This window comes from Phycodurus eques, chromosome 10 (assembly GCF_024500275.1).
Source record: "Phycodurus eques isolate BA_2022a chromosome 10, UOR_Pequ_1.1, whole genome shotgun sequence".
Taxonomy (NCBI): Eukaryota; Metazoa; Chordata; class Actinopteri; order Syngnathiformes; family Syngnathidae; genus Phycodurus; species Phycodurus eques.
Genome location: NC_084534.1, coordinates 17019289 through 17037781, shown reverse-complemented (window position 1 = coordinate 17037781; position 18493 = coordinate 17019289). Strand labels below are relative to the sequence as shown.

General features: G+C 40.7%; 1 protein-coding gene across 1 annotated transcript in view; it reads right to left on the bottom strand.

Moving 5' to 3' along the window:
• tex264a (testis expressed 264, ER-phagy receptor a) overlaps positions 1-18493 on the bottom strand; it is a 76949-nt gene that overhangs the window by 35456 nt on the left and 23000 nt on the right. The window contains exon 2 of the mRNA XM_061688966.1: positions 12448-12669. Coding sequence (XP_061544950.1) covers positions 12448-12669 — 222 coding nt within the window. The remainder of the gene's footprint in view (positions 1-12447; positions 12670-18493) is intronic.

Sequence of the window (18493 nt, the reverse complement as noted above, 5' to 3'; positions counted from 1 at the left end):
GCAATATACTGAAATTGTATTATACACAAGAAATTACGGTCGAGCCACCAAATATCATGAATTATTGAAGATATTATGACTATATTTATAAGGGGGATCAGTAAACATAACAATAGATGTTTTAGAACTTTTGATATTTGTTTAACTTTTTTGAGCTTCTATTCAGTTCAATAATGTTTGTTTACATGGCATGCCTTACTCTCAGCAGTATTTTGGCGACTTGTGCTACTCAACTGTCAATAATGGCAGATCCCAAGTCGGTTTTGTAAAATGTTGGGTTACATCGCAACCGTAGTAACAAAACACCGTTGTAAACTGAGAATGTTAGTTTTAGTTCTATTATACAGTATTTAACTTATTTTTACACTTGTGACGGTCAAGAACATTACAGTGTTATAACATTGCCTGTACAATTACTTAAGATTTTATGATTGTGAGAGTTCCACCCTGGAATTATTTCCTATTGGAAAAAAAAATTTCAACTGTTAATTTTTCACCTAGGACAAGAAATGTATTACTGGCAACTTCCCATTTAAAAGCATGCGTTATATTTATTTTTTCATTGAGAAAAATGAGTGTAATAGCATCGACATTTTATATTGTTTTGATCATTAAACAGTGCAAATATTTATGCACGTGGATCTTCAACATGTGTCCCACAGGGAGACAATAAACGGAATCAATATTTGCACCCATGGACCATTTCTCCAGGCAGCACAGCACAGCACAAGCCACTGATGGCTCATCTCTTTTAATGAGGGGATGTGGCTTTAACACAGATTGTTCTCAGTGCAGCTACGGGTTGTTGTTGTTGTGACATGCACTCAGAGAGCATGTCCCCAAAAAAAAAAAAAAAAAATGGCATCCACAATTGCCGAAAGAGTTGTCTTTAAAATATCATAAACTGTATTTCAAAACATGAATTTTCCTTCGTAAAAACACTGGCAAGATACCCGGTAAGGTGTGCTTTTGAGAAAAAGAGTTGAGAGCTTTTCCTAAAATGTTAGGAAAAACAATTATCTGGCAGTGCCCACGCTGACTGCTGATTGCCTATTTTGACTCATATGTTCAGCAACAAACAAACTTTCCATGCAGACAACCACAGCCGGGCAGAAGCTTGACATGAAAGCTCTTTTATGGACATGAATTTAAGCGAATAATTTTGTTTTCTATGAGGAGTTGGTGCCTTGAGATACAAGTGACATGATGTTTATTGAGATTCAAGGTGCCATTCGGCCAAGTTTTGGTTTGACCTGCAAACAAAAATGTAATATTGCGCTGTGTGGTGGGAGTGAACTCAACTCAACTCACTTCACAACAAGCAGCAATTTGTCAGATAGTTAACAATTCCTCAAGAAAAAGAGGCTTCAAGTTGTTTAATGCCACTCCCAGTTGAAGTTTACTAACTAAAAATAAACTAAGAATTACACATTGTGTATTTAAAACAAGCGCATAACTTTGTCTTAAAGTTCATTGGCTTAATGCTAATACACAATGCAAAATGTCATAGAAGGGCTAATGAATAGCATATATGTGGCAGTGTTATAACGCTTGAAGCAATGGATATTTGAACACAAACAGTGCAGCCACATGCAGAGACACAATATAACAAGGGTTACTACTTACGGTAGTTGTGAAACTCTTCTATGTTTTTGTCAGCATGACTGTATTACACTGCCACCCAGTGACCATCTCTCATACACCAAAAGGAGCCGCAATGAATTAATCATGACACAAACTGTTAATTTATTTCCATTCAATTTAATTATGTTTCAAACATATATATTTTTTTTTTGGGGGGGGTGGGGGGGTTTGAACAGATTAATGGCGATTCTCAAGGCACAACTGTATAGTCATTTTAGTGGCTCAGACACCACTGAGATTAGCAATGTTATATTTATCAATATTTGCTTGCAGTCCATCATTGTCAATAATGGGAAGTATAGAGTTTTCTGATTGAACAATATCCCAAAGTCTGCAGATCAACAGATTTACTTTGCATATGCATTTAATAAATGTATCCATTAATCACTTGTCAGTTTAATATCACTGGCTTGAAAGAGGTCATTTTTGCTGTGTTATTTGATGTCTTAATTTTAGATATGGACTAACGTACAGAAAATAATTAATTCTCCACCCCCGCCCCCCCCAAAAAAAACTGGACATGCAATTGTAGTCAACACTACGTCACTATTCAAACTGCCCTCTAAAAGCAGTAAGGAGTAGCATGTAAAAAGGATAAATACTACATTGTGAGAGCAGTAAATCTATATAATTTACAAGGCAGTCATAAAACTGGGAAGTATAGAGAGTAGAGTGTAAGGCTGACAGGCAGCCATAAACAAGACCCCATCATGACGCTTGTGTTCCTCTGCTCTCTATCTGGTGTCTTATGTTATGCTTGTTATCACGTTGTGATTAAAGAACGTTACGTTATGGGCATTCATTTAAATATTGTCATCCATCATACTTCAGAAAATAAATCTAAATATTATTTTCTACTCATAGAATGAAACTAAATTAATTATGCGGCATCTAACCCTTTTTGAGGTTCAACAACCAATTCTGCATTCATCTCAGTTCAGTCATGTGTAATTAGACTCAGCATATAAATACAATCAAACTGTATGAAAATAATAATCTAAGAAAAAGACATGCCAGTTTTAAGGCCCATTAAGGCGCATTAGAAAAATACCAACATGTAAATCGAGCCCTCTGCGATATGCATCCTTTCCTTGGCTGTGGGTGTGGAAGTGCCTGAGGACTGGTGCATGGCAGTGTCGCTACATTACATAAGAACAATATCTCTTGTGTGCATCAGACGCAAAATAAACTCACAAATACAAAAGCCTCAAGCACTACACTAAGAATAAAATCTAGAGGGTGCTGCAGCTACATTCAAAATACATTAAAGAAAATGTGAACAAAGCATGTCTTTAGAGTAGATATTGCTCCTTCTGTCCACAGTCATGGGTTCAATGCAGAAGAAAACTCTGGCATAGTGTGGACTTTTCATTCTAAAATGGCTGGAGAGGACGAATGGCATTCTGATTGAGGGGATTGGATTGATGCGCATCAAAAGACAACACCTGGAGGTCAAGGCTACACACGAAATGGAGATCCAGGTTTTGCCAGAAGCTGCAGGCAAAGATTAAGGGACATTAGTTGAACCTTTGATTAAGAGCACTTTGAGAAACTGACATGTGCTAAGGCAAAGGCTGTCTGAAAAAGAGGGTGTGCCTCAGAAGAAGGATGCTGGGTCAATGTAAGACCATAATTATTCAGATTAAAGGTGCCCTTCCATCAAAATCAATTTTTTCCAGTTTTATGCATTACACAGGTCAAAATGAGCGCGACATGGTTTAAGTTTAACATATATGTGGTTTGTCGATTGAATGCAAAAGCCAATAGAGGCACAAGGCTTGCAAAGGACCAGATCAGATCGTGACGTAGAAAGTTAGTAATTATTCAAGTACCTTGAATAATTAGAAAAAAACTCCAAGGTAAACACAAAAAAAGGTCCACACCAATAACAAAAAGAAATCTCCGGCCCCTTCGAAGTGCTTTTGCAGGCTGTCGAGCACATGTAAAAGCAACGGGTTGCACTATAATTTCTATACAAAACATTATTCCAGACTGGCAGAAGCATTTCATACTTTCAGTGCACATCTAGAAAAAAGGGGACTTACACGTGGATGGAGGGTGGAGTTACTCCTCAATTTCAAACTACACAAAACAATGCACAAAAACCAGAAAAGAAAACAAGTTGAAAGGGAGAGAAAACAAACAAAAACAACTTAAAAAACTCATCATGTATAGGGGCAAGGTCAAAAAGGTTAAAAACAAAGTTTATACCCTGTCACGTTTTTTTTTTTTGTGTAACTATTAATCAAAAACAAACATCAGTTATAGTCCTTCTGCCTGTTAAATTATCCAATGACAGAGTTAAATTATGACTAATTATGAAAAGACATGTTAGGAGAACAATGACAATGTTTAAATTCCCATACAAATGTAATGAGTGCAAATGTGACGGGAAGAGGCATAACAGTTGATTAAGATTTACAATTTATGACCCACAATTTCCATTATGAGCCTGATTATTCTGCTCAATACAATACTGACATCTAAACACGAGTTCCGCTCATTCAGAGAGCATTTCTTTGACCCCATTAAAAATAATACTTATCCTTAAATTACTCATTGATTGTTCATTTAAGCCCATATTCAATCAATAATATTAAGTCAAATGCCTATCCAAGGAACTGAGTGCTCCCAGTATTCAACCAATCCGGATTTTCGGTGTCAAGCGTGCTTGAGCATTCATACACACGTTTTGTGTGAGTGTTAGAGAGCCCCACCTCTGCCAACTTTAAAAGAACAAGTGCGGTTCAACTGAGGCCAAAGCTTCTAATAGGCTGTGAACTTCTGTTTAAAGGGCTACGCACTTTCAGACTTAGCTGGATTTAATCAGCAGAAATCAAGTCAATAAACATCAAGTAATGACACACACAAAAAGGATTCAGCCTGTGAATGCACAAAGGTTCTCCTGTCTAACTTCCTAAATTTTGTACACTCCGCCACCTCAATCACACTCAGCATGCTGTCTTCCACATGGCTGAAGGAGGCCATTTTTAGTCTCAAAGAAAATGACCCATCTCTTCAACAAAGGGAGTCATTTGAAAGCGTGTTTCAAATGGAAACTGATTTCCAAGTATACGTGCAATCATATGCAAAATAGAGAATTTTGTTTTCAATCAAAATGTAAATGAAATCACTCTGGCTTAATGAGTTGATATTACTACAGAAACCTTATTTGCATATCAATGGGGTCAACGGGTAAGGAAAATACGAGTGGATTATTGAGTGGAAATTATGGAGAGGGAGGACAAAATACATACAATTTAAAGAGGGAAAAGCACCTATGCGTGTGTGCTTAGAAGACACACAGCTGGACAAAGTGTGATGCCCTACTGGATGAGATGCATACAACATTTGCGCTTGCAATCAATCAGCATCGAGGAGTGGACTGTTCATAAAGCATCCCCGGATAACAAGATCATGTTCTTCAGGATAGTGAGAAGAGCAATATCACTCGTGTGTCTACAATCTCAATATGAACATAGTTGTCCCCCTTATGTCACTTAATAAGGTAACAGAAATATTAATATGACTTCTCAGTACAAACCTCTGCATCACTGTAAACTACAACCACAATAATGCAGTTACTGTTTGCATTGGCATTGGCAAGAATTAATTCAACTGTGGGTTTGGTGCAAATGTTCTGAGCAGAGTTAAATTAGTGCCAAACAAAACTGAAATTATCTTTAGTTTTGGCTCTCATTAAAATTCAATGAGTTCTCAATATTTTTTTCTGTTGGTGAGTGATTTTATTCAGAGACACAAACTGAATGTGTCGGACGCAAGCAGTGTGGACAACGTTTGTGAGCTAATTGCTTTGGAAAATGTGCCGATTCATAGGATCTTAACATTCTGCCATGCTTCTATCTACTGAGAAAACAAGTCAGTGCATTACAGTCCTCAGTTCTCTAGCTTTTGTGCAAACGAGAATAAGGCAGCCTTTTTCCCCTCCTGGCTGTGCGGTAGCTAAAATAAAAATATAATCTTTCCAAGAGTGAAAGATGACTGTAGCTACAACTTTATATTTCCTTGTACTGTATATGATTATATTTATTTATATATCTTCCCAACAAAATTAACACTTGGTCCTGATTTACTAAAGTTTACGGGTGCAAAAACGGGCGTAAACTTGATTACGCATGCAGAGATGTGGACACTGATCTAGTAACGGGGCACAACCAGGATTGCAGCACATGAACTGTGCTCATTTTGCGCTTTATGAGACCAGGATATGCAAACATATGAATTTAGCACGTGATAGGGGTTGAACTAATTAGTCAACTAGTCCACGTTACTACTCGGAATCAACATTTAAAGCTTGAAGTTGACTTATCGCTAATCACGTGTTTCTGGCATCTCATCTTCCAATTAGCTAATTTATAGAGGACTTTCGACATGCCCGTCTGCTTCCATCACTGGAGTCTTCATAGGTTTTCATGGGTCTGAGCAGTGTTGGGAAATTTCACGCGAACTAGTTCAAACTTCAGTTCACCGTTTAAAAAATGAACTAGGTGTGAATGTGACTGCAAATGGTTGTTTGTTTATGTGTGCCCTGCGATTGGCTGGCAACCAGTTCAGGGTGTACCCTGCCTCCTGCCTGAAGATAGCTGGGATAGGCTCCAGCACTCCCGCGACCCTAGTGAGGATAACCGGCTCAGACAATGGATGGATATTTTTATCTTACAAAACAAAATAAATTCCATATCATGACAGTGTGATCGTCCAGTTTTAATTAAAACATTCTGATAAAAATCAAAATTTTCCTTGTAGGCCTAATCAATTTTTACAGTTATGTACTGTATTACAAAAGAACCACCGAAGAACATTCACTGCCATTTACGCAGTGTCCCTGAACGCACCTTGCATTCTCACGCAGCTGCAACGTACCTGCTATGAATGGCGGCCTGGTCGCACTGAATCAGTTGCCAAATACAGAGTTTATCCGCCGACGTATGAAGGCTCGTATATAGTGTGTTCAGATGTTTTTTCCCTGGAAGTTCCGAACAAAACTTGGCAATTTTGAATGACAATGAAGTTTCGTTCGAAAACTGGTCTTTGACGCCAGAATGAGCGCGTTCTCATTTACATTCATCGGGCAGAAATGAACTAAATTCAGGTTCACGTTCACACAAAATACGAACTAGTTCATGAACTGTCGTTCATTGAACTCGATCAGATACCACACTGGGTCTGAGAGTACCAAAGACAAGCAGGTTGTGGATTTACATCCTGGTTAGCATGGCTAGATTTGACTGGTCTGATGGCCGCTAGTCTTAAAAAGTCATACCGCCAAAACAATGGGAAGCACAATCTTTGTCGACATACAATAAAAGCACAAATGAAACACAAACAGAGAAATGCTATATTTGGGAGCCTTACAACACGCTATGCTGTAGAACAGCTCTTTGAAAATAAAAACATGCACAGGGGCTCCCACTAATTACCACAACTCCATTCAGCCTAATAGTGAGTTGCATTTTAATCATGTGTTTTTATTCGTTTCTATGCCGGTACATCAAAATATGTCCAAGTGGAAACCGGCCTGTGGAAAAAAAAAAAAAAAAAGGTTGGGAATTGCTGTACTGTGCTGAAAAAAATACCAATAACATTATCGATTAATTGACTTCTACTCGGCTTTCATCACATTATAGTCGACTACAAAAAGCCTTTAGTCGTTCAACCCCTAGTGTGCGCAGTGTTTATTTATCAAACCTGAGATGAACTGCACTGGCTAAGTGGTGCTAGTGTAGTGCAGGGAAAATGAGGCGGAGGACGAGAACTTTCACAACTGTGTAAACATTTTTGATATGCCCCCAAAAATCATTGTTACATATCATCTATTCAGCAATGTAATTTTGGAGCTTCTAAAGTATCTAAGGGCCAACTTGGAGCCAGTCACAAGAAGGAATCATGCCATGTATTTCTGTGTGTCTGGGTCATTTCAGCGCATGGTGACAACTGGTACTCGCCTCTCCCAGAAGTTTTCCCATAGTACTGTCCCGAGTTTTAAAGGCAATGTTACACAGGATGGTCACAACCAATTGCCACAACCCCAAAATTCTCAAGATTGATTAATATAGTAATATGTTTGTTTGCCTCTTCTACTAACACTTCAAAGTTTATTTTGCACTTATTATGCCCTCTTAATGTTCCATAGTGACCAAAAACCCTCTTTTAAATGTGTGACAGGAGCAGTTGGGAAATTTTGTGTTCAAAAACTAGTTGTCGACTGTTTAGTTTTGTAGCCCTTTATACACCTGTTGCCAACAGCACATGTAATCTGTTAGACCAAGTGAACACACAATTTAGCGCACGCTATTTGGAATCTTAGCAAATCACGTCCACAACATAATTTAATGGAAAACAATCAAGCATTGTTTTTCAGGGTTACTACAAAGAAAACTGAATATTACATTGCCCAAGAATGCAATATTTCAATTACATGATGGAAGGACATGAGTAAAAATGTGAGAAAAGTGTCATCTGCATCACAGGAGTCTCAATAGCCTCATGCAGCCGTAGCCTGGTGGGTCCTCCACAGACAAGATAACAAGAAGCCAACCATCAGGTATATTCACTGTAAAATTATCATTTGTGGGTCATAAATTTCTACTTGTGTGGATTTAAAAAAAAAAAAAAAATCATCATATTGAGGTGGTTATTCAAGAGAGATCCTCAAGAATCAAAGACTGTGTGCTCGCAACAACAAAAAATAACAGGTGACACATTGGTCTGTGGAACGGTAGCGTTAATAATGGAGACGGTACTTGTTTTCACTACAGGCTGCATCTCAAACCACTCAGACACAAAGTGGACCTTAATAAAAATGCACAAGCAAATGAAACTCTCTTTTTGACTGTAATTTCACCCTGTGCGCTTATGATGGCATGCCCACCATATCACACAAGCCCACGCAGGCTGGGCTGAGCATAGTGCGGTAAAGGAAGGTTTGGGGGGGTGGGTGCCCTGAGCCTGCCTGGGAGACATTAAAGATGTAGAGGGTCTGAAGAGGATCAAAGCAGGTGCAAATCTGCCACGCCTTCCCCCCGCCTCCGTCTCCTTTTAGGCTCCTCAGTGGCTGACAAAAGAGCAGGGAGGGTCAGCCTTGAAAGGTGGAAAAGCCTCAGCAGTGCGGCTGATGCAGAGCAGAAAAATAATTGTGAAAGGATCATGGAGAATATTACACTTGGGTTTATCACGTCTACATGTAGAAGCATCAATGTCTCTGCTTTGTTTGATCATAGTTATGGAAAAGTAACGCCTATCTTAAAAAATGTCACCACTTGAAAGTTGTTGTGCACCAAGCGGCATAATCCATTTTCATCTCTTTGAAACTGTACAGTGAACCACCGTTCATTGTGGGGGATACATTCCAGAAAGACATGCTACAAGTGAAAAATCTATGATGGAGAGAAAGGTATAAAAAAAACTAAACATTCACTGTTTTTATCCCTTCCACATTTTAAACACATTTTAACACATTTAAACACATTCAAAGGTATTAAAACACTTTTTAAATACATTGTAATATAAATGTATACAGGTTTTGGAGAAACACATACTGCCATCTTCGCCTTAGCTCCTTCTTTGCCACAATGGACCGATACAAAGTCTGCATCACTGCAGACGCTATGAAAACCATCAACCACATGTCGATCTTCCGTTCTATCCTTCCCTCACTCGTGAACAAGACACCAAGATACTTGAACTCCTCCACTTGGGGTAGGATCTCATCCCCGACCTGGAGAGGGCACGCCACCCTTTTCCGACTGAGGACCATGGTCTCAGATTTGGAGGTGCTGATTCTCATCCCAGCCGCTTCACACTTGGCATGGGTAACTTACACATCTGTGAAAGCATCATTAATGCTAAAAGGTACATACAGGTTTTGGAGAAACATGTGCTGCCATCCAAGCAATGTCTTTTTCATGGACGGCCCTGCTTATTTCAGCAAAGCAAGACAATGCCAAACCACATTCTGCACGTGTTACAACAGCGTGGCTTAGTAGTAAAAGAGTGTGGGTACAAGACTGGCCGGGCTGCAGGCCAGCCCTGTCTCCCATTGAAAATGTGTGGCACATTATCAGAATCAGAATCATCTTTATTTGCCAAGTATGAAGCGTAAAATACGACAACGGAGACCCCGGACTGTTGAAGCTGTAAATCAAGCAAGAATGGGAAATAATTCCACCTACAAAGCTTAAACAATTAGTGTCCTCAGTTCCCAAATGTTTATTGAATGTTGTTAAAAGAAAAGGTGTGTGTAACACAGTGGTAAACATGACCCTGTCCCAGTTTTTTTGGAACGTGTTGCAGCCATAAAATGAAAGTTAATGATTATTTGCGAAAAACAATTACGTTTTATCAGTTTGAACATTAAATATCTTGTTTTTGTAGTGTATTGAATTAAATATAGGTTGAAAATTATTTGCAAATCATTGTATTGTTTTTATTTATGTTTAACACAACGTCCCTACTTCATTGGAATTGGGGTTGTAAAAAACAAAATGTGGTATTGGTTCATCCCTAATGAATAAATGGAGAAATCAGTGAAAATGGATGACAGAAAATGGTTGCATGATGTGAATGAAGTATATAGGGGGGAAATAACGTTTTCTTGGTGCTTGAGGCTCAATTTGGATAAGTGGATTACAAAATGGAGCAGAGCTATCTGCTTCTCATCTTGTTCTGCACGAGAACAACTTGGAGGTTTAGTTCTACATTATTATTAATATTCACATTTAAAATAAGCTTTGCCGAAACCCTTTAAATAACATAATAGTTCAGAAACAGAATCAGCTTTATTGGCCAAGTATGCAACAAGACAAGGAATTTGTCTCTTACATTGTGTGTGTGCATTTCAAAATGTTTAATTGCTTAAAACCAGACACATGACATGCCTCATCTTTAGTACTACGATGTCATTGTGAGTATGTGAAAAAATTACTGACAATGCTGTAATATGCATCCTAGGCCAGCAGTGAGGATGTCAAACAAACAATTGTGCTGGCAAACAGTTGGGCTACTAGGCTGGAGTTGTTAACCAGGTTTGCTGGTGGTGTGTCAAAACATTACTATTCACAAAGCAACCTGCTGGAGAAAATTGAAAAATATATTTTTTTATTTCTCTTCCCCTCAGGTTAACCATTTTCTCTGTAAAACTCTTTGGGGTGTGCCAAGTTTCACATTGTTGCAACACTAAATGTTGTCAAGAGGAAAAGCACTTTTAATATTGCTATGGAGCCCTTGCAGACCACTCAGCACCAAATAGCTAACAAACTCAAGATGGAATCAATTCAAATAATTTTTATTTTACCTACTTCAGAAAATGAGAAAGTTACATGCAGTGTTAAGTTGGCGCACAGTGTGGCATAAATGTGCCAAAGAGAGATTTGAATCTACAGTAAGCAGATGTATACAAAACGACGTCACGAGTGTCTCCCTTTTTTTTCCCTCGCATGTTGCTAAGCCTACTCAATCAATCATACAGGTATATGCACTCATTTATAGCACATTTACATTGCACCCTTCTAGACCAAGCCTGCATAAACCTTGCTCCATTATGCATGAGCCTCGCTCGAGCTGCTTTATGCATCGTGCATTTGGCAGTCCACACGTCAAACTGCATTAGGGTGTGGGCGGGGCAGGGTGTGATTAGCCCATGGAGTGTACACGAACAGCAGCTCCTTAGTGACTTGTCACAGCACTGGGGTCAGCTGATGGGCTGTGACATGTACTTGTGTAGAGTTGACGAACATGGGCACGTTAAAAACAGACCATAGTTACAAGATCCATACAGGGGCTGATTTATGTAACAAGAATTATTACTAGACAGGTATTTGTTATTTACTACATGTTATTTTCAGGCGTGAATGTCAGACCAGTCCTTGCCCTCAGCTGGGATAGGATCCAGCTCACCAGTGACCCTAACCAGGACCAGCACTACAGAAGATGGATGGATGGACAGATGGATTTTAATGCTTTGGTCTTAGCAGTGTGCGTGTCTGTACACTTTATCTACCATTTAGACCATCCATCCATCCAGGGCTTCTCAAATTCATTGGGTCATGGACCCCTTACAAGGTGAGACATTTTACTTAGCATATTGGTCACTATATCTAGTGACTCTTCCAATCATTCTAGCGAGCTTAATTACTGCTAAGAAACAACATGAGTGGAATCCTTTAAATGTTGTTTTGTGTATGACAAGAAAGAAACCCGGTGGAAAGGAATCACAAAGTCAATAACGCTGAACATTTCCAAAAACATGGTGCCCATTTATATGCTGCAAAAACAGTGATTTATTGACATATTGTAAACTTTTGACCCGAAGTATGTGCACACTTCCTGGAGCATCTCTTGTAAGTTACTAGTAAACATCCAGGAGTCTCGGCCTTGTGACCATAAGATTAGAGTCAGTGAATATAGCTCAATTGCAGAACGTAAAGCTCCTAGCTCAGGCAGGCTGCAACCATGTCTCTGTGGGTGTGTGTACAGAGGTGTGGGTGTAGGTGTAGGTGGAAGAGCCTCAGGGCAGCTGAAAGGAAGCAGCTGGTGACGCCAAAGAGACACAGCAGTTTAAGGTAACTTAGCTGACGCAAATTTGAAGACTGTTCCTTTTTGGTCGACAAACCCACACACACACACACACACACACACACACACACACACACACACACACACACACACACAGTGTGCTATATTCCTATTTGGATTACTTGAATATCTAAATACATTATAAAATGAAAAGGACAAGGCTATTGCAATTTATTGCATATTATAAACCAGTGTAATGGGTGTCAGTACCTTAATGTAGGATTTGAGCCTAGGGTAGACCCTGAAAGGTGCCAGGATGTAGGAGAGAGAGGTGGTGCTGGGGAAGCTGGTGGTCACGGCATGGTTCACTTCCGGAAGAGAAAACAGCTTGAAGCCAAACTTCTCATACAGCTTCTGCAGGGCTTCATCTGGCTTCTCTTCCCCCTCAGACAGAACGCTGCCTACGATGTAGCGGCACTTCTCTGCTGGCCTCTGAAAGACAGAATAGGAAGGTGGGGGGGGGGATGTCAGACAACTGAGGAAAAAACCTTGTGCCGTAAATCATTAAAATCAGTAGGGCTCTTGCTCTGACAAAGATCATCTTTGTAGATCAATTAGAAATTAAAATAAGCACGGACTGATTCACTATAGGGTGGCATGGTGACCGACTGGTTAGAGCATCAGCCTCACAGTTCTGAGGACCGGGGTTCAATCCCCGGCCCCGCCTGTGTGGAGTTTGCATGTTCTCCCCGTGCCTGCGTGGGTTTTCTCCGGGCACTCCGGTTTCCTCCCACATCCAAAAAACATGCATGAATTAGAGACTCTAAATGGTCCATAGGTGGGAATGTGAATGCGAATGGTTGTTTGTTTGTATGTGCCCTGCGATTGGCTGGCAACCGGTTCAGCGTGTACCCCGCCTCCTGCCCGATGATAGCTGGGATGGGCTCCAGCACGCCCGTGACCCTGGTGAGGAGAAGCGGCTCAGAAAATGGATGGATAGATGATTCACTATAGACTTCTTGGATCTTACATTCCCAAAACGTTTCAAGATGATGAGGTAAAATGTGTGATGAAAAAGAATGTGGAAGATCACCTTTTATAAATGAAAGATTTACTGGTTTGACCTTGTGATAATGGTCATGTAGTGGTTCAGATAGCTGACTTTAGCCTGGCTGGGATGGGATTCTAAATGCCCTGAACATCCTAAGTGTCATAGAAAATGGATAGTTGGATGATTTGCCTGTTTCAGTGCTTCAACCAATTTATGTCAGATATCCTTTACAGTGATATTTTGTCCACTTGAAAAGGTCTGACTTGATCTAAATGGTCTATGACTTTATAGAGTTAGACTAAATGGATGTTGGCTGTCTGCTGTACAGATGATCAGCACAAAGCTTAACCTTGTGAGGTAACTATAGAAAGCCTTGACATTAACTTGTGGCGATATGGTATGTTTACAAAGGTTGAAGCGTGAGCGCAGGACCAGGGAGCTGACAGCTGTGGAGAACATCCACCCTACAGACTACAGTTTGTCTCAACTGAACATCTCTTGATTTTGAGGCGTTGCAGGAAACTGTGAATACCATCAAACGCATGTCTAGACAAGACATTCTTACAAACAACAACAATGGGGGAGAACAATGGTTTGCGAGAAAAATATATGACCACTGCAGAAAAGTGGATTTTGGAAGGTCATTTCTAGCTCTGTATTCTCAAATGTTACAAAGACTCAGCGATGACTAATCTTCACCAGCAACGGTGTACATACAGAATCAGGTCAGCGCACTTTGAACCACGACTGGCCAGGGACGACAGATGGAAATGTGTCAATAGAGAATAGAAAGTAGAGCCGTGGCAGGCCGAGTAGGTATAGTGCTGTGGAAAGGGGCATATCTGGCATTGTTCAGCCTTGACAGTGATCTGTGCTCCACAGTGTTCTTGCGTTTCATGTAAAATGGTGAGGCTCAGACCATAAAAGTTGTTTTAAAAAGTTCACTTAATACAAAATATGAATACGCATGGCCTGAGCCTGAGGCAGTAGTCAGTGTCCCTGGCTACTAATCCCAATTTGTCACAAACAGGGATGTTGGATTCCCTTTCTCTGGCCTTCACCTTTATACTTCAATTGTATCTCACTCCCAGTGTGGCAACACTTCAGGCATGCGGATCTGACACCGACAGAATGACAATCACAAAGCCACCTGTCAGTCACAAGAAGATGTGACAGCACATCACCCACTCGCATCTGGTTGATGTTTCAGCTTCCAAACAAGAGCTGCTGGAAGGGGCGCTGCCTTTGTTTGAGCAGTCCCATATATATTTCTTAGTTTTGTCTAAAACAGTGACAATATCTATAAAGGATAGATGAACAAAACCTCTTATAGATCGGACACTGCAGTCATGTATTTAAGGACAATACAGTAATATAGTAATGCATCGCATCCTGCTCAAGACTCTTCATGGCATAGTGAGGGCAGCTGAGAAGATCATCGGAACCTCTCTTCCCTCCCTGCAGGACATTTACATCACCCGCAAAGCCCTCCGTACAGCAGGGGATGCCACCTCCTTCAGTCTGCTGCCATCTCGGAGGAGACTGCGGAGTCTGCGGCCCAGGACTAGCCGACTCAAAGACAGTTTTATTCATCAGGCTCTGAGGAATCTGAACTCTCTGCCCGCTCTACCTCTTCTGTCCTCTGCGCACCTGAACTCTGACACCCCACAGGCACGCATGCACACAGACACACACACACACACGAATCAGGGTCGCACCAGCCACTTTAGCAGCATTGAGGTTTTGTCATCTAATTCATATCCAGTGGGTATGGAAAGTATTCAGACCCCCTTAGATTTTTCACTCTTTGTTATATGGCAGCCATTTGATAAAATCATGTAAGTTATTTTTTTCCTCGTTAATGTACACACAACACCCAATATTGACAGAAAAAAACAGAATTGTTGGATTTTTTGCAGATTTATTAAAAAATAAATACTGAAGTATCACACAGCCATAAGTATTCAGACCCTTTCCTCAGTATTTAGTAGAAGCACCCTTTTGAGCTAATAGAGCCATGAGTCTTTTTAGGAATGAGTCTTTTTAGGAATTTTTCACACCTGGATTTGGGGATCCTCTGCCATTCGTCCTTGCAGATCCTTCTCCATTTCTGTCAGGTCGGATGGTGAACATTGGTGGACAGCCATTTTTGGGTCTCATCAAGAGATGCTCAATTGGGTTTAAGTCAGGGCTCTGGCTGGGCCATTCAAAAACAGTCACGGAGTTGTTCTGAAGTCACTCCTGAACCTTTGGCCCAGTCTGAGGTCCTGAGCACTCTGGAGAAGGTTTTCGTCCAGGATATCCCTTTACTTGGCCACATTCATCTTTCATTCGATTGCAACCAGTCATCCTGTCCCTGCAGCTGAAAAACACCCCAAAGCATGATGCCGCCACCACCATGCTTCACTGTTGGGACTGTATTGGACAGGTGATGAGCACTGCCTGGTTTTCTCCACACATACCGCTTAGAATTAAGGCCAAAAAGTTCTATCTTGGTCTCATCAGACCGAATAATCTTATTTCTCACCATCTTGGAGTCCTTCAGGTGTTTTTTTTTAGCAAACTCCATGCGGGCTCTCATGTGTCTTGCACTGAGGAGAGGCTCCCGTCGGGCACCTCTGCCATAAAGCCCTGACTGGTGGAGGGCTGCAGTGATGGTTGCCTTAGTAGAACTTTCTCCCATCTCCCGACTGCATCTCTGGAGCTCAGCCACAGTGATCTTTGGGTTCTTCTTTACCTCTCTCACCAAGGCTCTTCTCCCCCGATTGCTCAGTTTGGCCGGACGGCCAGCTTTTGGAAGAGTCCTGGTCGTCCCAAACATCTTCCATTTAAGGATTATGGAGGCCACTGCGCTCTTGGGAAACTTAAGTGCAGCAGAGATTTTCGTGTAACCTTTGCTAGATCTGTGCCTTGCCACAATTCTGTCTCTGAGCTCTTCAGGCAGTTCCTTTGGCCTCATGATTCTCATTTGCTCTGACATGAACTGTGTGCTGTAAGGTCTTACTTAGACAGGTGTGTGGCTTTCCTAATCAAGTCCAATCAGTATAATCAAACACAGCTGGACTCCAATGAAGGTGAAGAACCATCTCAAGGATGATCAGAAGAAATGGACAGCACCAGAGTTAAATATATAAGGGTCACCGCAAAGGGTCTCAATACTTATGGCTGTGTGATATTTCAGTTTTTCTTTTTTAATAAATCTGCAAAAATTTCAACAATTCCGTTTTTTTCTGTAAATATGGGGTGCTGTGTGTACATTGCGGGAAAAAAAGAATGTAAATGATTTTAGCAAATGGTTGCAATATAACAAGGAGTGAAAAATAGTTCAATTTAGCTTTTTTAAAAAAATAAATTGCATAAAATGATTTGAGACAAAAAAATAAAAATGTACCGGAGTGTTCGTTTAAGTGTGCATGCCCCAAAGACCCGCTATAGTTTTCACTAACAACCCAGGCTAAACTTAGCTCCCGGCTGACATACAAAGCTCTTCTCAGTCGAGATGCCTCACTTAAACGTACTTCCTTGACACCAATTCCTATTTAAACAGGGCTTTGGTGGCATCTCTAAGCATCTTAGGGCATTTCAGAACAAAACTGCAAATAGATAGTTTTTCAACAAATAACTGGGGATAGGTTCCACGGATAAAAATGCAAATAAGTATGTGCAAATAGTGAACCCCGAATATGCTTATTGTATAGTGGAACTTCGCAGTGAAAAATATAATTTGTCAAACCTTCCAGGCGCCACTGTATCGTAAAACGTTATCGATCGGGAAAAATCATTCCAGAGCACCGAACATATTTTTGATTTTTGAAACCGTCACTTACTCTCCGTGTGACTAGAAATGCTGAGCTAATTCATGAAGAAAGTTGGAAATGACATGGTGAGGAAAAACCAAGCCAAGCAGTAAATAAGCTTTCGAGCAGCACCGAGCTGAGGTATCAAGAATTTGAGATCAACAACACACAGGCAGGGACGTGACTGAAATATGTATAACCTTAACGTTAGCAAGGTAATCTTTCCGCCAACATAATGAAAAGAGAGAGAGAGAGACAGAGTGAGAGAGAGAGCGAGAGAGAGAGAGAGACCTTAAAGATGTTGTGGATTTGACTCCACTTCACTACTGGACTAAAATATAGTGCATACTATGCAATATACTAAAATAAAAAACTGTGGTATGTTCCTTTAAGACCTGCTTCTGCTTGCTGCTCAATGACAGCCCTGTCTGTGGAGGGCTGGCGCTGAGGGGGGCACAGATGGGAGCCACCATCACTCATACACAAGTGTCTGACTTCGCCATATAATTATCACATCGAAAACAGCTCTTCCTATCTGTCTCATTTTGCACCTTGCGGGATATGCATTGTGCTGCACTTTTGTCAAAAAGCAAAATAATTCAGCACTATTAAATACATGAGATTATATTCCATGGTGCCTGTGAATGTCTGCATTTCATGGGCAATGGTAACAGATAGTATTGGTTCAATCTGAGGCTACACTGTTACCTGGCAGAGAGCCACCGCATCATGTTCAACAGCTGTCTTCTGCTGCCTTTGACTGAATTATTCAAGAAAGAGCGGCAGGACATATCCTGGCTCTGTCAATAGCCATGTCTGCATTGACAGACTACATTACGACAGCCATGGTACATCTATTTTAAAGGCTGATACAGTCCTCATGTTGAGAGAAAAAAAGGATGTTAATCAATCTTGTCAGAAACGCTTAAGTAACTTTCACCAGAACAACTGCAGTAAGGTTCATAGTGTCTATAACCTTCCGGTAAATTTCCACACTTCTGAAAAAAAGTCTGAAAATATTAACAATTGGAAACTCTCCACTGGAATTATGGAAAGTTTTGGGAACTGAGAAATGGAGGTAATATAAGGGAAAGATATCATATTAAAACAAGTATAAACACTTTGTTTTGTTATGAGCAGAAATACAGTGGTGCCTTGAGATGCGAGTGACCCTACTTAGAGCTTTTTGAGATACGAGCTGTTGATCGGCCGAGCTTTTGCACGGCCGATCGGGCACGCTGCCGCCTATCCCAGCTATCTTCGGGCGAGAGGCAGGGTACATCCTGAACTGGTCACCAGCCAATCACAGGGCACATATAAACAAACAATCATTCACACTCTCATTCACACCTACAGGCAATTTAGAGTCTTCAATTAACCTACCACACATCTTTTTGGGATGTGGGAGGAAAACGAAGTACCCGGAGAAAACCAACGCGGTCACGGGGAGAACATGCAAACTCTCCAC